Source organism: Camelina sativa, chromosome 13, assembly GCF_030686135.1.
Source record: "Camelina sativa cultivar CO46 ecotype springtype chromosome 13, ASM3068613v1".
Taxonomy (NCBI): domain Eukaryota; kingdom Viridiplantae; phylum Streptophyta; class Magnoliopsida; order Brassicales; family Brassicaceae; genus Camelina; species Camelina sativa.
Window position 1 is genome coordinate 20,010,892 of NC_141892.1, and position 26,249 is coordinate 20,037,140.

Here is a 26,249-nt window from a genome sequence, read left to right on the forward strand (position 1 = left end):
AAGTTCTTAGCTTATATTACTCAATAGATGAATAAAAAAATACGGGTAAAATATCCCACATCGCCTAAAAAGTTGGGCAGTAGTTCAGAGTCTTATTATAAAAGAGACCAAAATGATTCATTATAAAAATGAGTAGAAAGTTTGATTTATCATGCATTCAAACTTCAAAAAAACTTTTATTTGGTTTATTCCGGTTCTTTATTTTAAAGATTATTAAAAAGTTAAATATTATAAATATTTATATTTTATAAAGTATGAATATTCTAAATATTTATATTTTTTTGAAAGGTAAACTTTATAAAATGTTAAAAATATTAATAATATTTAAACGTTTATGAAGTTTCAAATATTATAAATATTTAAACGTTATAAGAAGTTTAAATATTATAAATATTTCAACTTTTAAAAAACGTTAGAAGACCTTTAAAATATGAATAATATATTTAAACTTCTACGAAAATTCAAATATGAGAAATACTTAGCCATTTTAAGAATTCCAAGTATTATAAATATTTAAACTTTATAAGAAGCGCCAATCTTATAAAATTTAAATGGGTACAACCTTGATAAATAATATATCAACTTAATCTAATATTTATAATAAAGACAATAAATATGAAAAATTGAGATTATATAGTGCGAGTTAAAATATCTCGAGACAGAGTTATTTATATAAATTTTAAATATCATTAATTTGGTGTTAAACGGGTTAAACATCATTTCATTATTTTGTTAACATTATAGGTATCCGAGAATAGACATATCTAATTAAATTTATTAATAAATATTATGTAAAAAATAAATTATATTGCAGTATTATATGGTTTAAACTTTAAACCAAAAAATTATTAATCTTATTATATAAAGTTGGGTTTTGAAAGTTAGCCATTAACAAGATTTTGACATGTGTCAAGTTATCATTCTGAGATTTTGACATGTGTAAATATTTAATAGGAAGAATATGATTACAACAAAAAGAAAATATTTTGTTTTAAAAAATATTAATAATGTAAAAAGATAATTATAAAAAAATCAGAATTTAGAAAAAAAAACAAAGTTTTTAAAATAATTATAAGGAGATTTTATATATATATATTTCATAAATTATAATATTATTTACTTATTTTTAATTTTAAGTGATTAATTATAAAAAATAGAAAAAATATTAAGGAAAATATACTTTTAATTATTAATTCTAAATTTTGTACTCACTTCTATGTAATCAAAGATCACCTCAATATTTAAATAATTTATTCAAAAACATTGCTTTCAACTTTGTTTAATTGGGAATATATTTTAATGGAAAGATAAATTTTTCTTATTTTCTTAAACCAAAATTTTCTACTACTTTCTCCTTTTTCGGTTGGGAATAGTTTAGATTAATATGTTGACCAAAAAGAAGATTAAGATATTAGTCTTATTTTTCTAATACTGTATTTTAAATTTTATTGTAGTATTTTTAGATTATTTTAATTTATATTTTAATCTTTGAATGATTTGGGATTCATATATTACCATGCTTATTTGACAAATATATATATATATATATATATATATATATATATATATTACCATGCTTATAATTTTCTATTGTTTCTTTAATTATGCCAAATTAATTTTCTTTCAATTTCTCAACCTTGATTGGTTTGTCATAAACCCTTTTTTTTTTTTTGCAAACATAATTGTTACCATTATTCATTCAATCCCAAAGGAAGATAACGAATAGAAGTTCATCAACCTAATGAATTGATAAAATAGGCTAATCAAACACAAGCGTATGACAAACATAGATAGATAGATTGGAAAAAATAAATCGTTGTTGATAGATCCATAGGAACTCAAAGACACTAACACCCTGGTTTGCGGAAATGTTCAAAAGAATTGATTTAGCCATATACGTCACCAAAATGCACTTATTTTTTAAGTCAGGGGTCATGAGAGAATTTAATAATGGGTGACCTTTCTGCAAGTGATTGTCGAAATTGTGCAAGGGAGGACAAAACAAAAGAAAATATCATTTGTTAATTTGTAAGGTCGTTAATCAAGTTTTTAAAGACTCTCAGTAGTAAAAAACCGGCCATCGAATATGGGTTAGTCCATAAACGAGAATATATGTAGGCGCCACTTGGGAACGTGGGCCCATGGACTGAGAGTAGGCATGGTGTAACGCCCACGAACCAAAACTCTGCGTTTTGGGGGTGGGTGTCGATCGACACTCATGTGGTGTCGATCGACACCACTTATTTCTGGTTCGACCAGATTGATTTAATTATCGATTTGGACCGGTTTGGTTTAGGAAAAACTATTGAACCGAGATATTTAAGTGGGAAAACGACCTAGGTCGTGTTTTATTTTTGTCTTGGTCGCCGTTTGTTGTTTTTGAGAGAGAAAGAGAAGAAAACAGTTTCTAAGAGTTCTTGTGAGAGTTTGTGAGATTTGAAGGCATTTTTGGAGAGATCTTGCTGTGAGAGTGAAGATCCAAGGCTAGGAACGTGGTGGGAAGGTTTCTGTGCTGGTAGCTTCGTCCTTAAGGCTTAGATCTCTTTGTTGGCTAAGGTGAGTGCATGACCATGGCTTATCTAAGCTAAGATCTCTGTTTCTGTGATATTGTGTGTTGTTTGGTTGTTTGTGAGTTTTTCGTAGCTCCTGAGGCTTGGATTCGTTCCTGGGATTGTGTGGGACGAAGAGGAGAAGTTTGGAGGCGAGATTCGGAGGTTCTGTTCGAAGGAAATCACTGCTCGACAGTGGTGTCGGTCGACACCAATGTGGTGTTGGTCGACACTAATGCGAGGACGGCTCGAGAACTTAGCGAGTGTCGGTCGACACCATGTAGAGGTGTCAGTCGACACCATTAGGGTTTCGGGAGTGTCAAGCAGGTGTCGGTCGACACCCAAGTGGTGTTGGTCGACACCAGATGTCCAGTGTCGGTCGACATCCAAGTGGTGTTGGTCGACACCAGATGTCCAGTGTCGGTCGACACCTTCTGGTATCGGTCGACACCATTCTGACAGTAACCGGATCGTGTTGGGTCACTTGTTCATGTTCCTGGTTTGTTTTATTGTTGTTGTTTGTGGCATGAGAGATCTTATTGCTTGTGTGTATAGCCCAGTATATGGGAGAATTGCCTCACTGAGTATTTATCAAATACTCATGCATCTCAATTTGTGTTTGTGGTGCAGGTAAAGGCAAAGTGTGATCGTGGAATCAAGGCAATGAAGAGGAAGATGTTCTAGGGACTCGATTGGATGTTGTCTGGCATTGCTAGGTTGCTAGAGTTGGTTTTTTAGAACTTATTAGGTTGCCGGTTCCTTGGTTTCCTGTTGTTTGACATTGAAATGGTTAGGATTGGTTGTTGGTTATTCTATTATGGATTAGTATTGGATTATTGGTTCAGTTGGTTATTTAATTGGTATTGTTATTCCGTTGTTGTTTGTGATTATGGTTAGGTGGCTAGTGGGTATGGGACCACTAATCATAGTTATTTATATTATTATTATTATTTATTATTAAAAAAAAACGGGTCAGGTCGTTTCAGTTTGGTATCAGAGCCCTTACGGTTCTAGGTTAGGGTTCACTAGGTTTCTGTTGTGTTGTCTGGGATTCCATGTCTTGATTGATTATGTGAGTTAGTCAATTGTGTGTGGCATGGAGTCCTATAACATCTTCTCCGAGCCTACGGTGTGATTTCACGGTGAGTTTTTGTTTGTGTGTTATGTTAATTGTATGCTTAGCCTTCTGCTCAGATGGTTAGAGAGGATGCTGTTGCTGGTCGTGGTCGTGGACGCAGACGTGGTCATGGTAGGGGCAGAGTCCCAGTGGTTAGCGAGTCGCAGGGTGTCCAGGGGTATTCCACGAGTGTGGCTGGAGGGGGCGGTGTTGATGTGTCCAGGGTGATATTAGGACCCCAAGTGCGGGTGTCCCAGTGGGTGGAGTCCCGGGTGTCGACCTTGCGGGGTTGCTGGCACAGTTGTTAGAGCGGTTGCCACCTGTGGTACCGGCTCAGGCTCAGGTAGTGCCACCAGTGGTGGCGGAGGAGCGGAAACCAGTGGCTGCGGATGTGGGAGTCCATTCTCGTTATATCAGCATGCTGACAGAGATGGGCCGTATTGGTACCGAGCGGTTTTCGGGAGGTACAGATCCTACCGTTGCTGATGCATGGAGGAGGAGTGTGGAACGTAACTTCCATACTCTGAGGTATCTAGAGGGGTTTTGGGTGGACATTTGGGTTCACTATTTGACTGGTGATGCTCAGTTGTGGTGTAGTTCTGTGACAGCCAGGAGAGTGCAGAGGGAGATGTCTTGGGCTGACTTCGTCTTGGAGTTCAACCGCAATTATTTCCCTAGGAAGGCACGAAATAGGTTGGAGGTGCAATTCCTTCAGCTAGCTCAGGGGACTCGGTCAGTTCGGGAGCTTGACTTGGAGTTCAGTCGACTTCTGAGGTATGGGAGTCGGGATATGGAGTCTGAGGAGGCTCAGATCAGGAGGTTCGTGAGGGCCCTACGTGATGACTTGAGGGTTCACTGTAGGGGGCGGAGTTATGCTTCGCGTGCAGAGCTGGTCGAGACTGCAGCAGGGATTGAGGAGGATATCCGGGCACAGTCAGTGGTGGCTAGCCTAGCAGTCTAGCCTAGTAGGGCTCAGCATCAGGGAGGTTCTAGCAAGGGCGGTAAGCCTGCGCAGGGAACCAAGAGGAAGTGGGAGGCTAGGCAGACGTCGAGTGGTGCGAGTTGCTTCAGGTGTGGGAGAAAGGATCACAAGATTGCTAGCTGTCCCAAGAGGAGTGCCCCATCGACAGCAGATCGTGTGTGCTACTATTGCAGGGAGCCAGGACACGTCAAGCCCTATTGTCCCAAGTTGCAACCGATAGCAGTGCCGGCATTGCAGCAGGTGCAGCAGGGAGGGCAGCAGGTGGCACGGATTGAGCAGGCGCCACGGGTTTATACGAGTGTACAGACTGGTGGAACCAGCGCCGGGGCGATCACAGGTATAATCTCTGATACTTTGTCTTTGTGAATTCTTAGTAAGTTCAGATTTTATGTTGTCCTATGATAAAGTGTTAGGTTCTCAACAAATGAGGTTTGTGTAGGGACCTTGTTGGTGGGCGGGTTTAAGTCGCACGTTATGTTTGATTCTGGAACTACTCATAGCTTCATTACTCCGGAGTGTGCAGAGAGTGCGGGTATCGTGGGAGATCCCAGAGAGCGTACAAGAGTTGTCAGAGTTGTTGGAGGCAAATTTCTGAGGGTCATTGGTCGAGCGAGGGGTATCGATATTCAGATCGCGGGAGAGTCTTGGGCTGCGGATTTGCTTATCAACCTAGTGGAGTTGTATGACGCTATCTTGGGGATGGACTGGTTGCATCGGCATATGGTTCATCCGGGTTGTCATCGTGGTAGAGTGGAATTTGAGCGTTCAGGAGGGAAGTTGGTTTATCAAGGGATTAGACAGACTTCGGGGAGTCTCGTGATCTCGGCAATTCAGGCTGGGAAGATGATCGAGAAGGGTCGTGAGGCTTATTTGGTTACTATATCTATGCAAGAGTCAGTGGGGAAGTCTACGGTTAGCGGTATTCAGGTTGTAGAGGAGTTTGAGGACGTGTTCCAGTCGTTGCAGGGATTACCACCTTCTCGGTCTGATCCTTTTACGATTCAACTGGAGCCAGGAACGACATCGTTATCCAAGGCTCCTTACAGGATGGCTCCAGCAGAGATGGCAGAGCTGAAGAAGCAGCTAGAGGATTTGTTAAGCAAGGGATTCATCCGTCCTAGTGTATCACCGTGGGGAGCGCCGGTGTTATTCGTTAAGAAGAAGGATGGGAGTTTTCGCTTGTGCATTGATTACAGAAGTCTCAACCGGGTCACTGTGAAGAACAAGTACCCTCTTCCGAGGATCGATGAGTTGTTGGATCAGTTGAGAGGTGCTACTTGGTTCTCCAAGATAGATCTGGCGTCGGGTTATCATCAGATCCCGATAGATTAGGCAGATGTGAGGAAGACTACTTTCAAGACGAGGTATGGGCATTATGAGTTTGTGGTTATGCCGTTTAGGTTGACTAACGCACCAGCTGCGTTTATGAGATTGATGAACAGTGTGTTCCAGGAGTTTGTGGACGTGTCTGTCATCATTTTCATCGACGACATTCTGGTTTATTCTAAGAGTCCTGAAGAGCATGCAGTGCATTTAAGGGCAGTTCTGGAGAAGCTGCGGAAACAGAAGTTGTTTGCTAAGTTGAGCAAGTGTAGTTTCTGGCAGCGTGAGATGGGTTTTCTAGGTCATAGTGTGTCAGCAGATGGGGTTTCTGTAGATCCGGAGAAGATTCAGGCTATCAGGGATTGTCCTAGACCGCAGAATGTCATAGAGATCAGGAGTTTTCTCAGGTTGGCAGGGTATTATAGGAGATTTGTGCAGGGGTTTGCGAGCAGAGCACGACCTATGACTAAGTTGACAGGGAAGGATGTTCCTTTTGTTTGGTCATAGGAGTGTGAGGAGGGCTTTGCAAGCCTGAAGGAGATGTTGACTACTGCTCCAGTGTTGGCTTTGCCTGAGCAGGGAGAACCCTATGTGGTTTATACAGATGCATCTAGAGTGGGTTTGGGATATGTGTTGATGCAGCATGGGAAGGTGATTGCCTATGCTTCACTGCAATTGCGGAAGCATGAGGACAAGTATCCTACTCATGACTTGGAGATGGGTGCTGTAGTTTTTGCCCTGAATATTTGGAGATCTTATCTTTATGGTGCAAAAGTACATGTGTTTACAGATCATAAGAGCCTGAAGTATATATTCACTCAGCCCGAGCTGAATTTGAGGCAGAGGCGGTGGATGGAGCTGGTGGCGGATTATGATTTGGAGATAGCCTACCACCCTGGTAAGGCTAACTTGGTTGCAGATGCTTTGAGTCGGAAGCGGGCGGCTTCGGCTCAGGAGCAGGATATGGATTCTCTGGTAGGAGAGATCAGTGCATTGAGCTTGTGTGCGGTTTCTCAAGAGCCGTTGGGTTTGGTTGCAGCTGATAGAACAGATCTGTTGAGCAGAGTGTGGTTGGCTCAGCAGTCGGATTTGGGGCTGGTGAATGCCTCAAAGGATGTTGACTCAGAGTATCAGGTTTTGGCTAATGGTACTATTCTGGTGCATGGGCGGATCTGTGTTCCCAAGGATGAGGAGTTGAGGCAGGAGATTCTGAGAGAGGCTCATGCGAGCATGTTCTCTATTTATCCAGGAGCGACTAAGATGTACCGTGATCTCAAGAGGTACTATCACTAGGTCGGGATGAAGAAGGATGTGGCTAGTTGGGTTGCGAGGTGCGATGTGTGTCAGCTAGTGAAGGCTGAGCATCAGACCAGGTGGTTTGCTGAAGAGTCTTCCCATTCCAGAGTGGAAGTGGGATATGATTACTATGGACTTCGTGGTTGGTTTGCCAGTATCCAGGACGTTTGATGCTATTTGGGTCATTGTGGACCGGTTGACTAAGTCGGCACATTTTCTGGCCATTAAGAAGACTGATGGAGCAGCAGTCTTGACTAAAAAATATGTGAAGGAGATAGTTAGGTTGCATGGGGTGCCAGCGATTATTGTGTCTGATAGGGATTCCAAGTTCACTTCGGTGTTCTGGAGGGCATTTCAGGCAGAGATGGGCACTAAGGTGCATATGAGTACAGCTTATCATCCCCAGACAGATGGACAGTCAGAGAGGACGATCCAGACGTTGGAGGATTTGCTGAGGATGTGTGTGTTGGATTGGGGTGGCCATTGGGCAGATCACTTGAGCTTGGTAGAGTTACTTATAACAACAGTTACCAGGCGAGTATTAGCATGGCTCATTATGAGGCTTTGTATAGGAGGTCGTGTCATACACCGTTACGCTGGACTCAGGTGGGGGAGAGGAGCATGTACGGGGCAGATTTTGTTCAGGAGACCTCAGAGAAGATTCGGGTTCTCAAGCTGAACATGAAGGAAGCTCAGGATCGGCAGAGGATTTCTGCCGATAGGAGGAGGAGAGATCTTGAGTTTCAAGTTGGAGATAGAGTGTACCTCAAGATGGCCATGTTGTGGGGTCCGAACAAGTCATTGACTGAGACTAAGTTGAGTCCGAGGTATATGGGTCCGTTCAGAGTGATTGAGCGAGTCGGACCAGTGGCATATAGATTAGAGTTACCTGAGGTTATGCGAGCATTCCATAAGGTTTTCCATGTGTCTATGTTGCGGAAGTGTCTCCGTGAGGATGACCAGTTGTTGGCTAAGATCCCCAAGGATCTTCAGCCCAACATGACTTTGGAGGGGAGACCAGTGAGGGTTCTCGAGAGGAGGATCAAGGAACTTTGGAAGAAGAAGATTCCTTTGATGATAGTCCTTTGGGACTGTGATGGTGTTGAGGAGCAGACTTGGGAGCCTGAGGCGAGGATGAAGGCAAGGTTTAAAAAGTGGTATGAGAAGCAAGCCATGACTTGAGCTTGCCTAGCCTGGCCCCGTCTGTAGTCCGTGGCTGGAGCGGGAACGGAGTATTCCAGCCCATCTCTCTTGTTACTCGGTCGCTTGGGGTGATTGGTTGTGCGACTCAGTAACAAGATGAGGTGGTGTTTGGGGTACAAAATTTCCGCAAGGCTGTGTTTTCGAGGAAAGTTTCCTTAATTAAAAGTTTCTATAAGTGGAAAGTTTCCAGAAGTGGTAAGTGCTAAAAAAATGGAAAGTTTTATGTGAGTTAGAATTTGTCCATTTCTGGTGGGCTGTTTAGCCATTGTGTGGCCTTCGTGGCGGGCTGTTTAGCCAGAGTGCCTGTTGAGGCGGTCCTTCGGGACATATGGTCTTCGTGATGGTCCTTCAAGACGAGTGGCCTTGGTGGCGGTCCTGTTGAGGACATTTGTTTAGCCTTTGTGGCAATCCTGTTTAGGACATTTGTTTGGCCTTGGTGGCGGTCCTGTTAGGACATTTGTTTGGCCTTTGTGGCGGTCCTGTTTAGGACATTTGTTTGGCCTTTGTGGCGGTCCTGTTTAGGACATTTGTTTGGCCTTCGTGGCGGCCCGTGGGGAAGTGAGATGATCCTTGTGTGGTCATGGGGTATTCCAGTGAGGGGATATGTGGTTGGTAGGACATCACTTATTTCTAGTTCGACCTGATTGATTTAATTATCGATTTGGACCGGTTTGATTTAGGAAAAACCATTGAACCGAGATATTTAAGTGGGAAAACGACCTAGGTCGTGTTTTATTTTTGTCTTGGTCGCCGTTTGTTGTTTTTGAGAGAGAAAGAGGAGAAAACAGTTTCTAAGAGTTCTTGTGAGAGTTTGTGAGATTTGAAGGCATTTTTGGAGAGATCTTGCTGTGAGAGTGAAGATCCAACGCTAGGAACGTGGTGAGAAGGTTATTGTGGTGGTAGCTTCGTCCTTTGGGCTTAGATCTCTTTGTTGGCTAAGGTGAGTGCATGAACATGGCTTATCTAAGCTAAGATCTCTGTTTCTGTGATATTGTGTGTTGTTTGGTTGTCTGTTTTTGGTTGTTTGTGAGTTTTTCGTAGCTCCTTAGGCTTGGATTCGTTCCTGGGATAGTGTGGGACGAAGAGGAGAAGTTTGGAGGCGAGATTCGGAGGTTCTGTTCGAAGGAAATCACTGCTCGACAGTGGTGTCGGTCGACACCAATGTGGTGTCAGTCGACAATAACGCGAGGACGGCTCGGGAACTTAGTGAGTGTCGGTCAACACCATGTGGAGGTGTCGGTCGACACCGTTAGGATTTTGGGGGTGTCGAGCAGGTGTCGGTCGACACTCAAGAGGTATTGGTCGACACCAGATGTCCAGTGTCGGTCGACACCTTCTGGTATCGGTCGACACCATTCTGACAGTAACCGGATCGTGTCGGGTCACTTGTTCATGTTCCTGGTTTGTTTTATTGTTGTTGTTTGTGGCATGAGAGATCTTATTACTTGTGTGTATAGCCCAGTAGATGGGAGGATTGCCTCACTGAGTATTTATCAAATACTCATGCATCTCAATTTGTGTTTGTGGTGCAGGTAAAGGCAAAGTGTGATCGTGGAATCAAGGCAATAAAGAGGAAGATGTTCTAGGGACTCGATTGGATGTTGTCTGGTATTGCTATGTTGCTAGAGTTGGATCTTTAGAACTTATTAGGTTGCCGGTTCCTTGGTTTCCTGTTGTTTGACATTGAAACGGTTAGGATTGGTTGTTGGTTATTCTATTATGGATTAATATTGGATTATTGGTTCAGTTGGTTATTTAATTGGTATTGTTATTTCGCTGTTGTTTGTGATTGTGGTTAGGTGGCTAGTGGGTATGGGACCACTAGTCATAGTTATTTATATTATTATTATTTATCATTAAAAAAAAAACGGGTCAGGTCGTTTCACATGGGCTCACTAAACAATGTGACGGTTGAAGCGTTACAGAGACAGAGACTACATCATGGTGTGTCAAAGACACTTCTACGGATACATTGAGAAATTTAGCATTAGTTACTATCAAAATATTTTGTGATGATTGAAAAAGGTTTTGACGTTTATTAGTCGTCAGAGAAAGCTATTTTGAGATAGCAAAAAAACGTGAACATTTTCTCTCCACACATGATGAGGGCAGAGCCGAGGTTCTCTCTATGGTAAAGAATATTGGACACAAGGTTATCTACCCAACAAAGGAAGGTTGAGGAGGTTGGACGCAAGGTTATCTCTCCAAGGGAGGAAGGCGGAGCCAAGGGTCTCTCCATGATGGAGGAAATTGGACGCAATGTTCTCTCCATAAGGGATGAGGGCGGAGCCGAGGTTTTTTCCATCGCGGTCATACATTATTGTGATGATACATCATTGATTAGTATATTCTGTTATCTATAAACACATTAAGCCAACTATTTTATTTTCACTTTGGCATAGTAACTATCACGAATACATTGGGAAATTTAACATTAGTTACTATCAAAAGATTTTTTGTGATGTTAGAAAATTGTTTTTAGTTTCATTGGTTGTCGGAACAAGCCATTTTGAGATAGCAAAAAGACGTGAACATATTTTCTCATACTCACTAATGATACTAATCTAGTATAATATTAAACTAGTGATCTCATACTCACTAACAGCTTAATCACATTCAAACCAAACAACGAAAATAAACAAATATTAAACCAATGAATTAAATAACCAATAATGAATCCAACAATACCAATAACATAAAACTCTATTCTGTGTCACTTGTTGTTTTGTCCCTTTTTAAAGGATTTGTGACAAAAAATAGAGTTTTCGGTTATGTATTTTGGTTTTATGCTTTTGTGACAAAACAAACTGGATTAGGTTATTTATTTTGGTTGATGCTTTTGTGACAAAACAAACTTGATTAGGTTATGTATTTGGTTCATGCTTTTGTGACAGAGAAATTGGATTCGAGTTTATTATGTATTTGGTTTATCTCCATTTTATTATGTATTTGGTTGATGCAAGAATGACTAAGAAAACCGTTAATGACTAAAAAAACTTGGATTCGAGTTCAAAGTTGGAACCATACCAACAAGCTCTTACAAACGACCTAACAACATAAGTACTTCAAAATCAAACATAGGCCAAGATGTCCAAATACTTATAATTACTTATAAGCAAATACACATGTTCTTTTCAAAGATTTTCCATCAGCCAAAGATAATGGCTCCAACAACACATACAAGCAATCCAGTTAACAATGTGATGATCAAACGTTGCCTATAGATGACCTACCCTGAATCTTCTAAATGCTTCTCTAAATCACTACGAAATTCCACAATTGTTATCTGGAGTTGATTTATCAATTTTTCCTTCTCACGATTTTTAGCTACAGCTTGAATTAAAGCGTTTCGCGGCCTTTCACCTCTTCTTGATCGAACCACTTAAAGTATATACAGTTCTCAGTTCCACCATCCAACAAAGATTGAAAACACTCATAACTTGCCAATTTTAATCACTCGACATAACACACACATACCTTGTAGAATTGACATCTGAACAACTTTCTACTAAGATTATTTACAGTCTATGATGTGAAGATCTTTGATGGCAATCCACAATCACACTTCTTCAGATTCCAGAAAATATACTCATACTAGATGAACCCGTGCTTAAATCAATCTCTATCCTCAAATCGACCCAGATGATTTCTTTTCTTACACAGATGATTCATTTTCTTTCCTCAAATCGACCAAGATTTATACTCTGAAGAAACCTAGGTAAAGGGGAAAATTGTTTTTATAGGTTAAATCTTGAAATGAAACTATCAGGTTTGTGTCATTTTTACTATGTCATTTTTATAGATTGGGTCGAATTTTATTGGGTCCGGTTTAATAAAAAAAAGAACCGGGTCGAAAAGTTTTAATTGGGTCATAACGGACCAAATCGCTGGTACCGGATTCTGCCGCATCGTACACCAGAACAGTAGCCGAAGCTATGGCTATAGTGCTCTACACATAACTTGTGTTAGTTTACCCACATATTTATGTAATATCAATAGTTCATGTAGTTTAGAAGACATTTAAATTGTTTGTATGTGTGAACATGTGTTGGAGTTAACTTCAAGTAGCTGACAAACATTTTTGCTATAAACAATCATATCTACAATTTATAATTATATAGAATTTAATGTAAACTATATTCAATGTATCAAACAATCAAATAGTTTATATATATAGATGATTTTATCATAGTCATAAAATAATATAAAAATATATAAACAATTAAAAATACAGGGCTGGGCAAAATATCCGAAACCAAAAATCTAACCCGAATCGGATTTTAAATATCCAACCCGAACTTGGACCCGAACTTAAAAATATTTGGTGGGATACTTTTAGTAAATAAATTAGATATTCGGACCCGATCTAAACACCCGAACAAATATCTGAAACCATCCAAAGTCATATATCCTTAACAACTAGATGAGGACCCGCCCGATGTGCGGGTTTAAAGTTTTATAAATGAAATTAAAAATATTAAACTTTGTTGTATGTTATATAGAAATTTTATTTTTGTTACAATACACTGATTTATATCCATTTACAAATCTTTTATGTATGTTACTATTAAAAGTATATTTTTTATACCTAAATGTACTTTTGTATGTTACAAAAATATTCTTTATCACCATCTAGAAACTGTCTATATAAACACATTAAGCCAAGTATATTACTTTCACTTCTGCATAGTTTCTTAATTACTAAAATTGTTGGCTCAAAAAACATTTTGAATAAAAAATATATTACATAATATACTAATCAATGATGTATCATCACAATAATGTATGACCACCATGGAGAAAACATCGGCTCCGCCTTCATCCCGTATGGAGAGAACCTTGCGTCCAACCTACTCCACCATGGAAAGAAGTTTGGCTCCGCCTTTCTCCCTTGGAGAGATAACCTTGCGTCCAATCTCCTCCACCATCCTCCCTTGCGGAGATAACTTTGTGTCCAACCTTCTCTACCATAGGGAGAACCTCGGCTCTGCCCTGCTCCTATGTGGAGAAAATATGTTCACGTCTTTTTGCTATCTCAAAATAGCTTGTTCCGACAACCAATGAAAGTAAAAACAATTTTCTAACTTCAGAAAAAATCTTTTGATAGTAACTAATTTTAAATTTTCCAATGTATTCGTGATAGTAACTATGCCAAAGTGAAAGTAAAATAGTTAGTTTAATGTGTTTATAGATAACATAATATACTAATCAATGATGTATCATCACAATAATGTATGACCGCCATGGAAAAAACCTCGGCTCTGCCCTCATCCCTTATGTAGAGAACCTTCCCAAGGGGGCCCTACATTTATTCCCGGCTTGTGGACCGGTTTGTTACGTCTGGAAGTCTTTAAAAACTTGATTACCGATCTTACAAATCAACAAATTTTATGTTCTTGTGTTTTGTCCTTACTCGCACAATTTTGACAATCACTTCCAGAAAGGTTACCCATCATGAAGTTCTCTCAAGACCCTTGACCGAAAAATAAGTGCATTTTGGTTAGGGGTGTCAAAATGGCTAACCCGACCCGACCCGAACCATACTCATGTGGGTTCGAGACTTTCATGGACGGGTTCAACCTGACCCATTTATTATAATGGGTTGAATTTATATACCCAAACCCAATAATATAAAACCCAATGGCTAAATGGGTTATAAGGGTTATCCATATATAAATAAAATAAAATAAAATAATTAATATAAAATCAATAACATATTATATAAAATAAAATTATAAAACTAACCAAAATTTTTAAGCTTTTGAAAATAATATCAAATATTAAAACAGAAAAAGCATCATAAAATCCTTAAGACCAAAATACAAAGTCATTATATATATATATATATATATATATATATATATATATATATTATTTTTGTTTTTTTCATTAACTCATGGGTTACCCATAACCCTAATGGGTTTACCCCGTTAAACCCACAAATCCATTGGACGAACCCATCAATACCCATTTATTTATATATGTATAAATACTTAACCCATAACCATTAAAATAATAGACAAACAGGGTAAACCCATGAGTTTCTACCCATTTTGACACCCCTAATTTTGGTGACGTATGTGGCTAAATCAATTCTATTAAACATTTCCACAAACCAGGGTGTCAGAGTCTTTGAGCTCCTATGGATCTATCAACAACGATTTATTTTTTTCCAATCTATCTATCTATGTTTGTTGTACGCTTATGTTTAATTAGCCTATGTTATCAATTCATTAGGTTGATGAGCTTCTATTCGTTATCTCCCTTTGGGATTGAATGAATAATGGTAACAATTATGTTTACAAAAAAAAAACAAGGGTTTATGACCAACTAATCAAGGTTGAGAAATTGAAAGAAAATTAATTTGGCATAATTAAAGAAACAATAGAAAATTATAAGCATGTTAATATATGAATCCCAAATCATTCAAAGATTAAAATATAAATTAAAACAATCTAAAAATACTACAATAAATTTTAAAATACAGTATTAGAAAAAGAAGACTCATATATTAATCTTTTTGGTCAACATATTAATCTTACATATTCCCAACTGAAAAGGGAGAAAGTAGTAGAAAATTTTTGCTTAAGAAAATAAGAAAAATTTACCTTCCCATTAAAATATATTCTCAATTAAAAAAGTTGAAAGCAATGTTTTTGAATAAATTATTTTAATATGAGGCGATCTTTGATTATATAGAATTGAATACAAAATTTAGAATTAATAATGAAAAGTATATTTTCCTTAATCCTTTTCCTATTTTTTTTAATAATTAATCACTGAAAATTAAAAATAAGTAAATAATATTATAATTCGAATTTTAGAAAATATATATATATATATAATCCCCTTATAATTATTTTTTAAAAAGGTTGTTTTTTCTAAATTCTGAATTTTTTTATAATTATATTTTTAATTTATTAATATTTTTTAAAACAAAAATATTTTCTTTTTATTGTAATCAAATTCTTCCTATTAAATATTTACACATGTCAAAATCTCAAATTGATAACTTGACACATTTCAAAATCTTGTTAATGACTAACTTTCAAAATCCAACTTTATATAATAAGATAGATCGAGTCAATTTACAAGTTTTGTAGGTAATTTTATAATCAAAATTGCAAGATAATTAGTTTTCATATTCATATGTTAGTTTGGATAGATTATATGATTCTAACTTTATTTGATATCATTTGATGTTTTTGGAAGTCAAGAAATATCGGCTTATGAATGTGTTTTTATATTTAGATTGTCTTTTTTTTCTTTCATAAATTCAATTTAGTTTGATAACTTTAGTTTTTTTTTTTTTTTGATGATTATTATCATTAAGTGGTAATAAAGAGCAACTCACAAAATATGGCGAAGTGGGCAATAAGAAGAGCATGAAAACTGATGAATATGGACATCTTTGTTCGAGACAAAAAAAAAGTCCTAACATACTTGGTTCTTCTAACTCTAAAATAAACACAAAAGAGTCCTAACATACTTGGTTCTTCTAACTCTAAAATAAACACACCTATTTTTATTATCTTTGATCAATTTCTGGTAACTTAAGTTTGACACATATTTCATAATTTCTGATAAAGACTCCATTAGTTCTCATTAGATAAACATCCGCAATATACTGAGGTATATGTTATAAATAAATTTTATTATAAAATAATTATGATCAGTAAAAAATTATAATGCATCTAAGATTTCGTATTTTGCAATTACCAAAATTTTCGTAACTTTAATTGATATTTATAAGTGTAATGTATGGCCAATTTAATATTTAGTTTTTATTTTATCTTATTACTTTTATTCAATAAATGTCACAGGTTAAATCCTAATTATTATAGAAGAAAATTACATATTCAAATAAAATTGAAAAATATATATTACACAAGAAAATTTTAGATCCCAAATAATAAATTTAATTAAGTACAATAGATTTTGTCAATAAAAATTACCTAGATTCTAGATAATTTACAAACATTAACAATCCTAGATTCTTTTGTTTTAATTGAATAAGACAAAAAAATTATTGACATTATAAAAGTATGAATCCAATAGCCCTAAACTTGTTAAGATTTTAATTTTTTTTTTACAAATCACAAACTAATAACACTAAAGTTTAACATAGTTTACCAAAATCTTGATCGAATAACAACAGATTCTAAGGTAACATTTAAATTCTTTAAAACCTTATTTAAATCACAAACTAATAACACCCCTAAATGCCAAGTGATGTGTAAAGTAGCTTATGTAAAAATAACTTTTTTTGGTTTGTGTCTAATTTTTTTTACTATGGCTAATGAAAAGTATTTATTTTTTTTGGGTACATACACACATGTAAATTTGTAAAAAGAAAAGGAAAAAAGAAAGGTTATTTCAAAAGTTTAGGTTTTTGACTCATTTTTCCTCACACTTTAGCTAGGGTTAAAAAAATAAATATATGTTTTACTGATCTGTGTTGAAACATGCAAAGTAGAGAGAGCTTTTCAACATAAACTTTAAAAGAAATTGGATTTAAGAAAAAAAAACAATAAAAAAAGGAGATAGATAGCTAAATGGTCTCTCACTGTTTTTTTCTTAAAAATGACTCTTTTGAAAGCAAAAATAATGGGAAAGTTTCAGAATGTTAAAAACCGTACTATATAAAGAAAATATATGTTATTTATTTTAATGAGTATTTTTCGTGATTTTAATAAATTATGTGATACTCGAAGAAAATTAAAATGCCCTTCTTGTCAATGCTAGTGAAGGTTTATATAAATAAGATTAGAAGTATTTGTTTTGTTCAGCAAAAACCCTACCTTAATCTAATCTCTCATCGCATGGCTTACAAATCGGAGAAGGAGAAAATGAGAAGCTTGAGAGGCAAAAATCATCAGAGTTTGAAGAAAAAAAGTTTAGTTTTATCTTTTTTTTTTTCTGTTGATTGATCCCAAATGCATTTCTTTCTTAGAACGAGTTCGTCAGTCGTTGTTTTTTTGGATCAAAACCTTGTCGAATTAGACTCTATGGAATCCTCGATTCGAGTTCATATTATTCTGTGTGTGTTCTAAACTTACCTAAGTGTTGTAACCACGATACCTCGGGATAGCGGGCCGAGGCCCAAATATGAGCAATGAAAGTGGGCCGAGGTAAGTCGAAATGGGCCAAGGCGAAAATTCGGACCAGTTCACTAAGCTCAGAAGGAGTATCGAAGCGGAGGAAAGCATCCTTCAAATTGCTTCGGAGCTCGTACTCGTACAAAGATTCCTGCAATTAAGTGAATTAATTGCGACGTGAAGTCTGCGCAGAAAATTGTTTTGGCATTTATTGTGTAATAGAAAGATACAAATACAAGAGAAGGGGGATTGTAACGGGATTGTAACGGGATCGAAAAACTTTCATTTGGCAATAAGAATAAATTTTTTACTTCGCAAATTACGATTCATCATAATTTCTTTTCGGAACTAGAAAGGTGGTGAAACGACCTGATCCGTATTTCTTTTTTTAAATAATAAATAATAATAAAATAAAATAATAATAAATATCTACAACTAGTGGTCTCATACCCACTAGCCAAATAACCACAATCACAAACAACAGCGGAAAAACAAATACTAATATCCAATAATACTCCATAATAGAATAACCAATATCCAAAGCATAATCATTCCAATGTCAAACAATAGGGAACAAGGAACCGGCAACCTAACAAGTTCTAAAGACCCAACTCTAGCAACCTATCAACGCCAGACAACAACCAATCGAGTCCCTAGAACATCTTCCTCTTCATTGCTTTGATTCCACGATCACACTTTGCCTTTACCTGCACCACAAACTCAAATTGAGATGCATGAGTATTTGATAAATACTCAGCGAGGCAATCCTCCCATCTACTGGGCTATACACACAAGAAACAATGATTCCAATGTTCCAGAACAACCAACAAAAACAAAACACACAAACCAGGAAAACGAACATCATCTCGCTGGAAGGGAAGTGTCGACCGACACTGGCATTGTTGTCGACCGACACTACCCCACAGTGTCGATCGATTCCATTCTGCTGGTGTCGACCGACACTCCGCCTGCAACTGCGATCCGCTCGAAGCCGAGATTCTATTCTCGCTTCCCAACCTCTTCCAAATCGTCCAATACTCAAAACCCAAGCCGGAATCATCCTTAGGAACTTGTAGCAACTAATCCCCAGCAAGAAAACACACAAAACAACAACAAACAAACAAGAACAAGGAAATCAAGGGCTTAGATTAGCCATGGTCATGCACTCACCTCTTTGCAGGAAGATTCAGACCAAAAACAACGAATCCAACCCTCCTAGCAAGCCTCTAGATCCTTCCTAGCTCCAAATCTCTCAAGAACAGCCAAGAATCTCACCAAAAATCTCAAGAACTCTCTTTTTCATCTTTCTCTCTCAAAAAGCGTTAAACTTCGACAAGAGAACTTCCGAAAACCCTTCTGGTCGACAAAATACTTAAATATCTTGGTTTTAGTGGTTTTTCCTAAACCAAATCGGTCCAAATCGATAATTAATTCAATCTGGTTGAACCAGAAATAAGTGGTGTCGACCAACACCACCATGGGTGTTGATCGACACCCACCCCCAAAACGCAGAGTTTTGGTTCGCGGGCGTTACAATTCTCCCCCACCAACATAGATTCGTCCTCGAACCTCGAACAACACTCCGCCAAGGACTCACGTGCTACCGTCTCCACGGCCCACACTCCTCCGACCGATATACAAAAGGTCACCTCTAGGCGATAGACTCACGCTTCAAGCATTATTTGCTCTCGACTTTTGGACTTTCCTTTTCTCATAGGCCTAAACCTTGAGTTTTTATTGGCTCTTCATCAGACCTAAGTCTGCATGCCATAATGTTGGCTCCTCGTCGGGCCTAAACTCGCATGCCATAATTTATAAGGAAAAATCCAATACTCGTCTCTCGGGTCGTCTTCCTACAGAGCACCTTCGGATCGTCATCCGAAGTCGATATACAAACCACACTCCCAAGCCACAAAGTCTTAGAAGATGGCGGTACTAAGAGAACCGAAGTTCCCCAAGAGTCGCGAGCAAACAATTCTGAACACGTCTGAGTCCTATCCCTATCCAGGTTTCCTTCCCGTGGCTCGCGTAAGACAACACAATGTCCTACCAACCACATATCCCCTCACTGGAATACCTCATGACCACACAAGGATCATCTCACTGCCCCACGGGCCGCTACAAAGGCCAAACAAATGTCCTAAACATGACCGCCACAAAGGCCAACCAAATGTCCTAAACAGGACCGCCACAAAGGCCAAACAAATGTCCTAAACAGGACCGCCGCCAAGGCCAAACAAATGTCCAAAACAGGACCGTCACAAAGGCCAAACAAATGTCCTAAACAGGACCGTCACCGATGCTACTCGCCCCGAAGGACCGTCACAAAGACCATCTGTTCCGAAGGACCGCCTAAACAGGCACTCTGGCTAAACAGTCCGCCACAAAGGCCACACAATTTGCTAAACAGCCCGCCAAAAAGGCCACACAATGGCTAAACAGCCCGCCAAAAAGGCCACACAATGGCTAAACAGCCCGCCACAAAGGCCACACAATGGCTAAACAGCCCGCCACAAAGGCCATACAATGGCTAAACAGCCCGCCACAAAGGCCACACAAGCCCCCTCCAAGGCTCTCACACCTGGGACCCTAACATCACCGGCTATTGGAGCATCAACACCGCCCCCTCCGGCCACACTCATGGAATCCCCCTGGACACCCTGCGACTCGCCAACACCCTCTGCTGTCACACTCTGGTCTGCGGTCTCACTAACCACATGGACTCCGCCCCTACCACGACCACGTCCGCGTTCACGACCACGTCCGCACCACGACCACGACCAGCAACAGAATCCTCTCTAACCATCTGCACTACCATGAGCAGAAGGCTAAGCACACAATTAACATAACACACAAACAAAAACTCACCGTGGAATCACACTGTAGGCTCGAAGAAGATGTTCTAGGACTCCATGCCACACACAATTGACTAACTTAAATAATCAATCAAGACATGCAATCTCAAACAACACAACAGAAACCTAGTGTACCCAAACCTAGAACCGTAAGGGCTCTGATACCAAACTGAAACGACCTGACCCGTTTTTTTTTTAATAATAAATAATAATAAGAATAAATAACTATAAATAATGGTCTCATATCCACTAGCCACCTAACCACAATCACAAATATCCAATAATACTCCATAATAGAATAACCAATATCCAAAACATTATCATTCCAATGTCAAACAAGAGGAAACAAGGAACCGACAACCTAGCACGTTCTAAAGACACAACTCTAGCAACCTAACAACGCCAGACAACAACCAATCAAGTCCCTAGAACATCTTCCTCTTCATTGCCTTGATTCCACGATCACACTTTGCCTTTCACTGCACCACAAACACAAATTGAGATGCATGAGTATTTGATAAATACTCAGTGAGGCAATCCTCCTATCTACTGAGCTATACACACAAGCAACAATGATTACAATGTTCCAGAACAACCAACAAAAACAAAACACACAAACCAGGAAAACGAACATCATCTCGCTGGTAGGGAGGTGTCGACCGACACCAGCCAAGTGTCGACCAACACTAGCATTGGTGTCGACCGACACTATCCCACCTGCAACTGCGATCCGCTCGAAGCCGAGAGTCGAATCTCGCTTTCCAACCTCTTCCAAATCGTCCAATACTCAAAACCCATGCCAGAATCATCCTTAGGAACTTGTAGCAACCAATCCCCAGCAAGAAACCACACAAAACAACAAACAAGCAAGAACAAGGAAATCAAGGGCTTAGATTAGCCATGGTCATGCACTCTCCTCTTTGTAGGAAGATTCAGACCAAAAGTAACGAATCCAACCCTCCTAGCAAGCCTCTAGATCCTTCATAGCTCCAAATCTCTCAAGAACAGCCAAGAATCTCACCAAAAATCTCAAAAACTCTCTTTTTCCTCTTTCTCTCTCAAAAAACGTTAAACGGCGACAAGAGAACTTCCCAAAACCCTTATGGTCGACAAAACCCTTAAATATCTCGGTTTTTCTGGTTTTTCCTAAACCAAACCGGTCCAAATCGATAATTAAATCAATCTGGTCGAACCAGAAATAAGTGGTGTCGACCGACACCACCATGGGTGTCGATCGACACCCACCCCCAAAACGCAGAGTTTTGGTTTGCGGGCATTACAGGTGGTAAGCACCCCCGCTCTTAATTCACTTCGGAACTAAGGTTAGACCTCAGTTCTCACATTTGGCGCTAGAAAGAACGGGCTCCATCACCTACACTCTCGCTAGTTCCGACTATACCTACGGTTCCAAACCAAACAAGCACCGTCATGGCTAACGAATACTCCAACCAGGTAACCTTGGATACAATCCAAAAACTTTTGCAGGATTTGGCCGAAAAGTCAGACCGTCAACAAACAGTCTCCGTTGCTTTGTCTGAACGCTTCGACAGCCTGGAGGGGCCTTTCGCCGTGCGTATGCCAATCGGGTAGATCTCCTTTCTTCCAAGTAAAATCCACGGCGACGTTCTTTAGATTTCACTGGCATCATTCTGCCATTCACCTCGCAGCCGGCAGAGGCAACGGTGACTCAGGGGAATACCTTCCCACCTCATACAGTCTCTCAATCATCACCACCATCGGCCAGTGACAGTCACACTCCGGTTCAAGTCGAAGTCGCTGGATCCTCCGAAGTTCTAGTTTGGGTCCCTCTGTAAGACCCCGACCCTAAAATCCCGTAGATGGCCGTACAGGCCGATAAAAAATTTTCTAGGGCCTATTAATTTTCTACTTGTTCGTTTAACAATTTGCAACATCGGATATGTATAACAGGTCAAATAACTTAAAAATACGAATTCATTAACTTAAAGGTTCAATTATCCTTAACAACCATGCATGGTAAAAGTACAACCCATAAAATATCATGCTATAATTAAAACTACCCAAGCCAACCATCCACTTCCTCCCTTGCCTCCGTCACACGAGCTGGTCAGCCACTATAATCCTCAACATCGGACCTTTTTTTTCCTGCGTCCATAAAAGAAGGCGTAAGCAAACAAGTTTGCTTAGTGGAGCGGTCATCCCGTCTCACTAGGCTCAGTTCAATAATCTCAATCCAACATAGGTTAGTTTAATCAAGTCACGCATGTCAAAGAACCATGGGATAGTTGTCCAAATCGTTTAGAACAACTTCCGAATTATTGCAATAAAAACATTAAACAAGATAAACAAGCAATCAAGACTAAATAACCATCGATCAAGAGATCGACCATAGAACTCGGCCACAGTCACGCACTCACCTTCGGTTTCGACCTACGGTGTTAAACTCTCGGTTCCTATGCCCAATTCTGATCCCCACCTCTACACGGACAGATCTACATCGTTAACCACCAATGTATGAACCATATACTATCGACGGATCAAGGTGGACGAAGACTTACCGTACTTCTCTCGATCTAGAAACTCGGCCAAACTCGATAGAAACTCTTCTCTCTTTCTCTCTCTCTTGCGGCGGCTCAAAAGGTCTTATGCGAATGCTAGAGAATTTCTCTAAGGGTTCCATCCTTTATATAGGATCGACTAAACCGCCTTGAGTTGCCCCAAAACGATAAACCTTATCGTTCCCCAACTTCCTTATTTTTCGCATTTATCCTTATCCGACCAATTTTGCCTTTTCCGCGAGTTTCCATTTCTCTCGAGTTTCCTTTCTCGTTAGTCGGCTTAAATCTTCGTGAGATTCTCGAGTCCTCGGGCCACCCATCGGCCCATAATCTAATCGATCCATCTTTGTCCATCGGTCCGATCCATCGTTCACCGATGCGACCATTTCCGGATAGTCCTACTTCACTATCATTCTCACTATCACTATCACCATCACTAGGACTTTCACTCCCACTATCACTCGGACTTTCACTTAGACTAAATACCAAAAACTTCCCATTTTCATCTAGAAACTTGCATGCCTGCATCATCTACAAGGTAAGCCAAGGACTTCCTTTTTTTCAGTTCAAACATTTGTTCACTACTTTAGTAGTCTCGAACTCTCCATTCTCTACAAATTCCATCGACTATTGATTCATGGCCATCGTCCTTTTCGGACCATGATTCATCCTATTCTCATCCGAGTTTCGTACCACTTTTGATCTCTATCGACACTGATTACCGTTCCGCTATCGGCACTTCTCGGCATAGATTGCCGTACCGCTCTCGGCACTTCTCCGCGCAGATTGTCGTACCACTCTCGACACTTCTCGGCACTGGTTGCCGTACCACTCTCGGCACTTCTCGGCACAGGTTGCCATAGCGCTCTTGTACCGCGTACGTACCATCTCTCATACGATCTCACGTACAGCTGGTACCGAGGGAGCTGGTCGTTACATTTCTCCCCTACCTAAGGACGACTCGTCCTCGAATCTTTGCTCTCTGTCCGAGGACCTTCCCTCTTGTCGAACCACTTCTTGAAATTTACTTTCATAATTTCTTTCGGTTCCCAAGTTATTTCCTCTACTCCTTCACAATCCCATACCACTTCGATCAATTTCAGCTTTTTCTTCTTATGCGGACCTCTCTTCTTAGTACCAATTATCCGAACTGGTCGTCCGATGATCGTCATGTTCAGCTGTAGATCAGGCGGTGGTTCGAAAATCACATTATCTCGTCCCGTTATACATTTCCTTAGCATAGATATGTGAAACACCGGATGAAAAGCTGCCATGGCCGGCGGCAATTCCAACTTATATGCCATCAGACAATTCCTTTCCAGGATTCGATATGGCCCCATGTAACGCGGTGTCAACTTGGTGTTCAATTCCACTCGATCTTTTCCCTTATAAGTCACAATTTTGAGGTAAACTGATGGAACCCGGGTCCTGGCCATACCGCGGTAAGAACCGGTACAGTGGTACCATCGTCTAGCAGCTCGCATAGGAGCATAAAAGTTGGTCCAAAACATCAATACGTTATCAGCGAGGCCCAAGGATCATCAAGGGGAGCAAGGCAAGATCATATAGTATGCATCCCAAGGATATCTATTCGATAAGCCAAACTCCAACCTTACACCAATGGCTCATGGCTAGCATCACCAATGAAGAGCCTTGGGTGCGACCAGCTTTGGGAAACTTGATTTGTGTGTCTTCACCATCACGCTAGCGTGAAGACACCCCTAATGGGTTTGTCCCAATGGGTTTACCGAAGGGGTTTTAACGAGGCAGCGAGCTCTAGTACATCTCCACTTCGCTCTCGCTTGGCTCATGACTTGGAAAATTTCTTTGACGAGATAATGGGCGAAGGAAGTGAAGATCCTACCATCCACGTCCCACCAATGACGTGGAAATCCTATCTCCTTCGTTCCTTTCCTTTATTTCCTTTGAACTCTCTTATGACCGTTGGATGGTCTTTGTTCCCTTTTGCTTTTGCTTTTTACTTTATGTCCAAGTGTATGGATCAGATCCTGGCCATGTTTTCTAGGGTTAAGTGTTCCCTTATGTAAGTCTTGCCTATATAAAGGCCTAAACCCTCATTGTAAAAGGTTACACTTGAATAGAAATTATTTTCCCAAAGATTGGATCTTTGTTTCTTGTCTCACTCCTCTCTTCCGCTCAAGTCCGGGACTTGGCTCTAGAGAAACCCTAGAATGTTCAAGAACCGGGTTCAAGACCTTCTAGTCCAACCGTATCACGGGCCGTGTCATTGCCACGTCACGATCGAGTCATCAGCCTTACCATCCGCGAAACGACCGATCGAACAGCTGCACCCGCGTATCATCGTCCCGCTCTCTTATCACCGTACTGCGAATCATCAATCGTACCGACGACCGACCACCGTTGGCCGTCCGTACCAGCCGTACGTACCCACCATCCGTATTGCTGTCCGACCACCATCGGCAGTACGTCCCAGCCGTCTGTTGGCCGTCCGTACGAGTCGTCCGTACCGACGTCCGACCACCGTTGGCCGTCCGTACCGTCGGCTGACCATCATTAGCCGTCCATACCATCGACCGTACCTAGTTCCAAGAACGCAATCGATAGCCCATGTTTGATTCAACATTGATCTAGTATGGAGCATGAAGATCCTTACTCGGATGATTAGTCATGGTACGACGAACACCATGGTACTAACCCAGAACAAGAGGCCACTGAAGGCGAGTCATGGTACGACGAACACCATGGTACCGATCCGGAACCAGAGGCTATTAAGGACGAACCATGGTACGAAAAGGACTATGAAGAAGGGCATGGATCACCGGACTACTATTGGTCGGCTACTTCACAAGCTATGCGCCATAGCGAGACGATGGTGAACCACAACGATGATTTGGATAGTGATGACTTGGGTTCTTACCATATACCGTCCACATATTACCGAGAGCCCAAGGAGAAGATCCCAAGACGCGTTCAAAGATTTCCGAGTTGGTTATCATGCGCATCACCAGCCAACAAGTCCAGCCGCATCCGGGATAAAGCCAAGGCGAGCACTGTGGGATCTCGGACTAAGTCAAGGGAACAAGCCTCAAGGAATCTGGTGCATTCTCCCAGAACACCAAGTTTCAAGGACGAGTTGATATCTATCTATTCTCAACTCCAACGCCTCCGAGAAGAGCTGGACCAAGTAGAGTCATTCTACACTCGTGGAGGATCATCACGGCACCAGCACATCGTACCTTCTTATATGTTGGCTCCACGATCTAGCCACCACTCGGACTGGGATGAGAAAATAAGGACGTGTGCGTCT

The 26,249-nt window shown here is 40.1% G+C and overlaps 1 protein-coding gene and 1 long non-coding RNA gene across 2 annotated transcripts; one reads left to right on the top strand and one right to left on the bottom strand.

Annotated features, from left to right (window-relative positions):
• Positions 1–16,558: 16,558 nt before the first annotated feature.
• LOC147929728 (uncharacterized) lies at positions 16,559–17,887 on the top strand. Its single transcript, XR_015577348.1, has 2 exons — positions 16,559–16,636; positions 17,260–17,887. It is a non-coding gene; the product is annotated as an uncharacterized LOC147929728 (long non-coding RNA).
• A 6,023-nt stretch (positions 17,888–23,910) lies between these two features.
• Positions 23,911–24,444, bottom strand: LOC104738311 (uncharacterized). The gene has a single exon (XM_010458507.1). It carries the CDS (start codon positions 24,442–24,444, stop codon positions 23,911–23,913), a length of 534 nt encoding a protein of 177 aa, XP_010456809.1.
• Between the last annotated feature and the right edge of the window lie 1,805 nt (positions 24,445–26,249).

Coding starts and splice junctions, on each gene's coding strand:
- LOC104738311 (XM_010458507.1), bottom strand. CDS start 24,444: ATGCGAGCTGCTAGACGATGGTACCACTGTACCGGTTCTTACCGCGGT.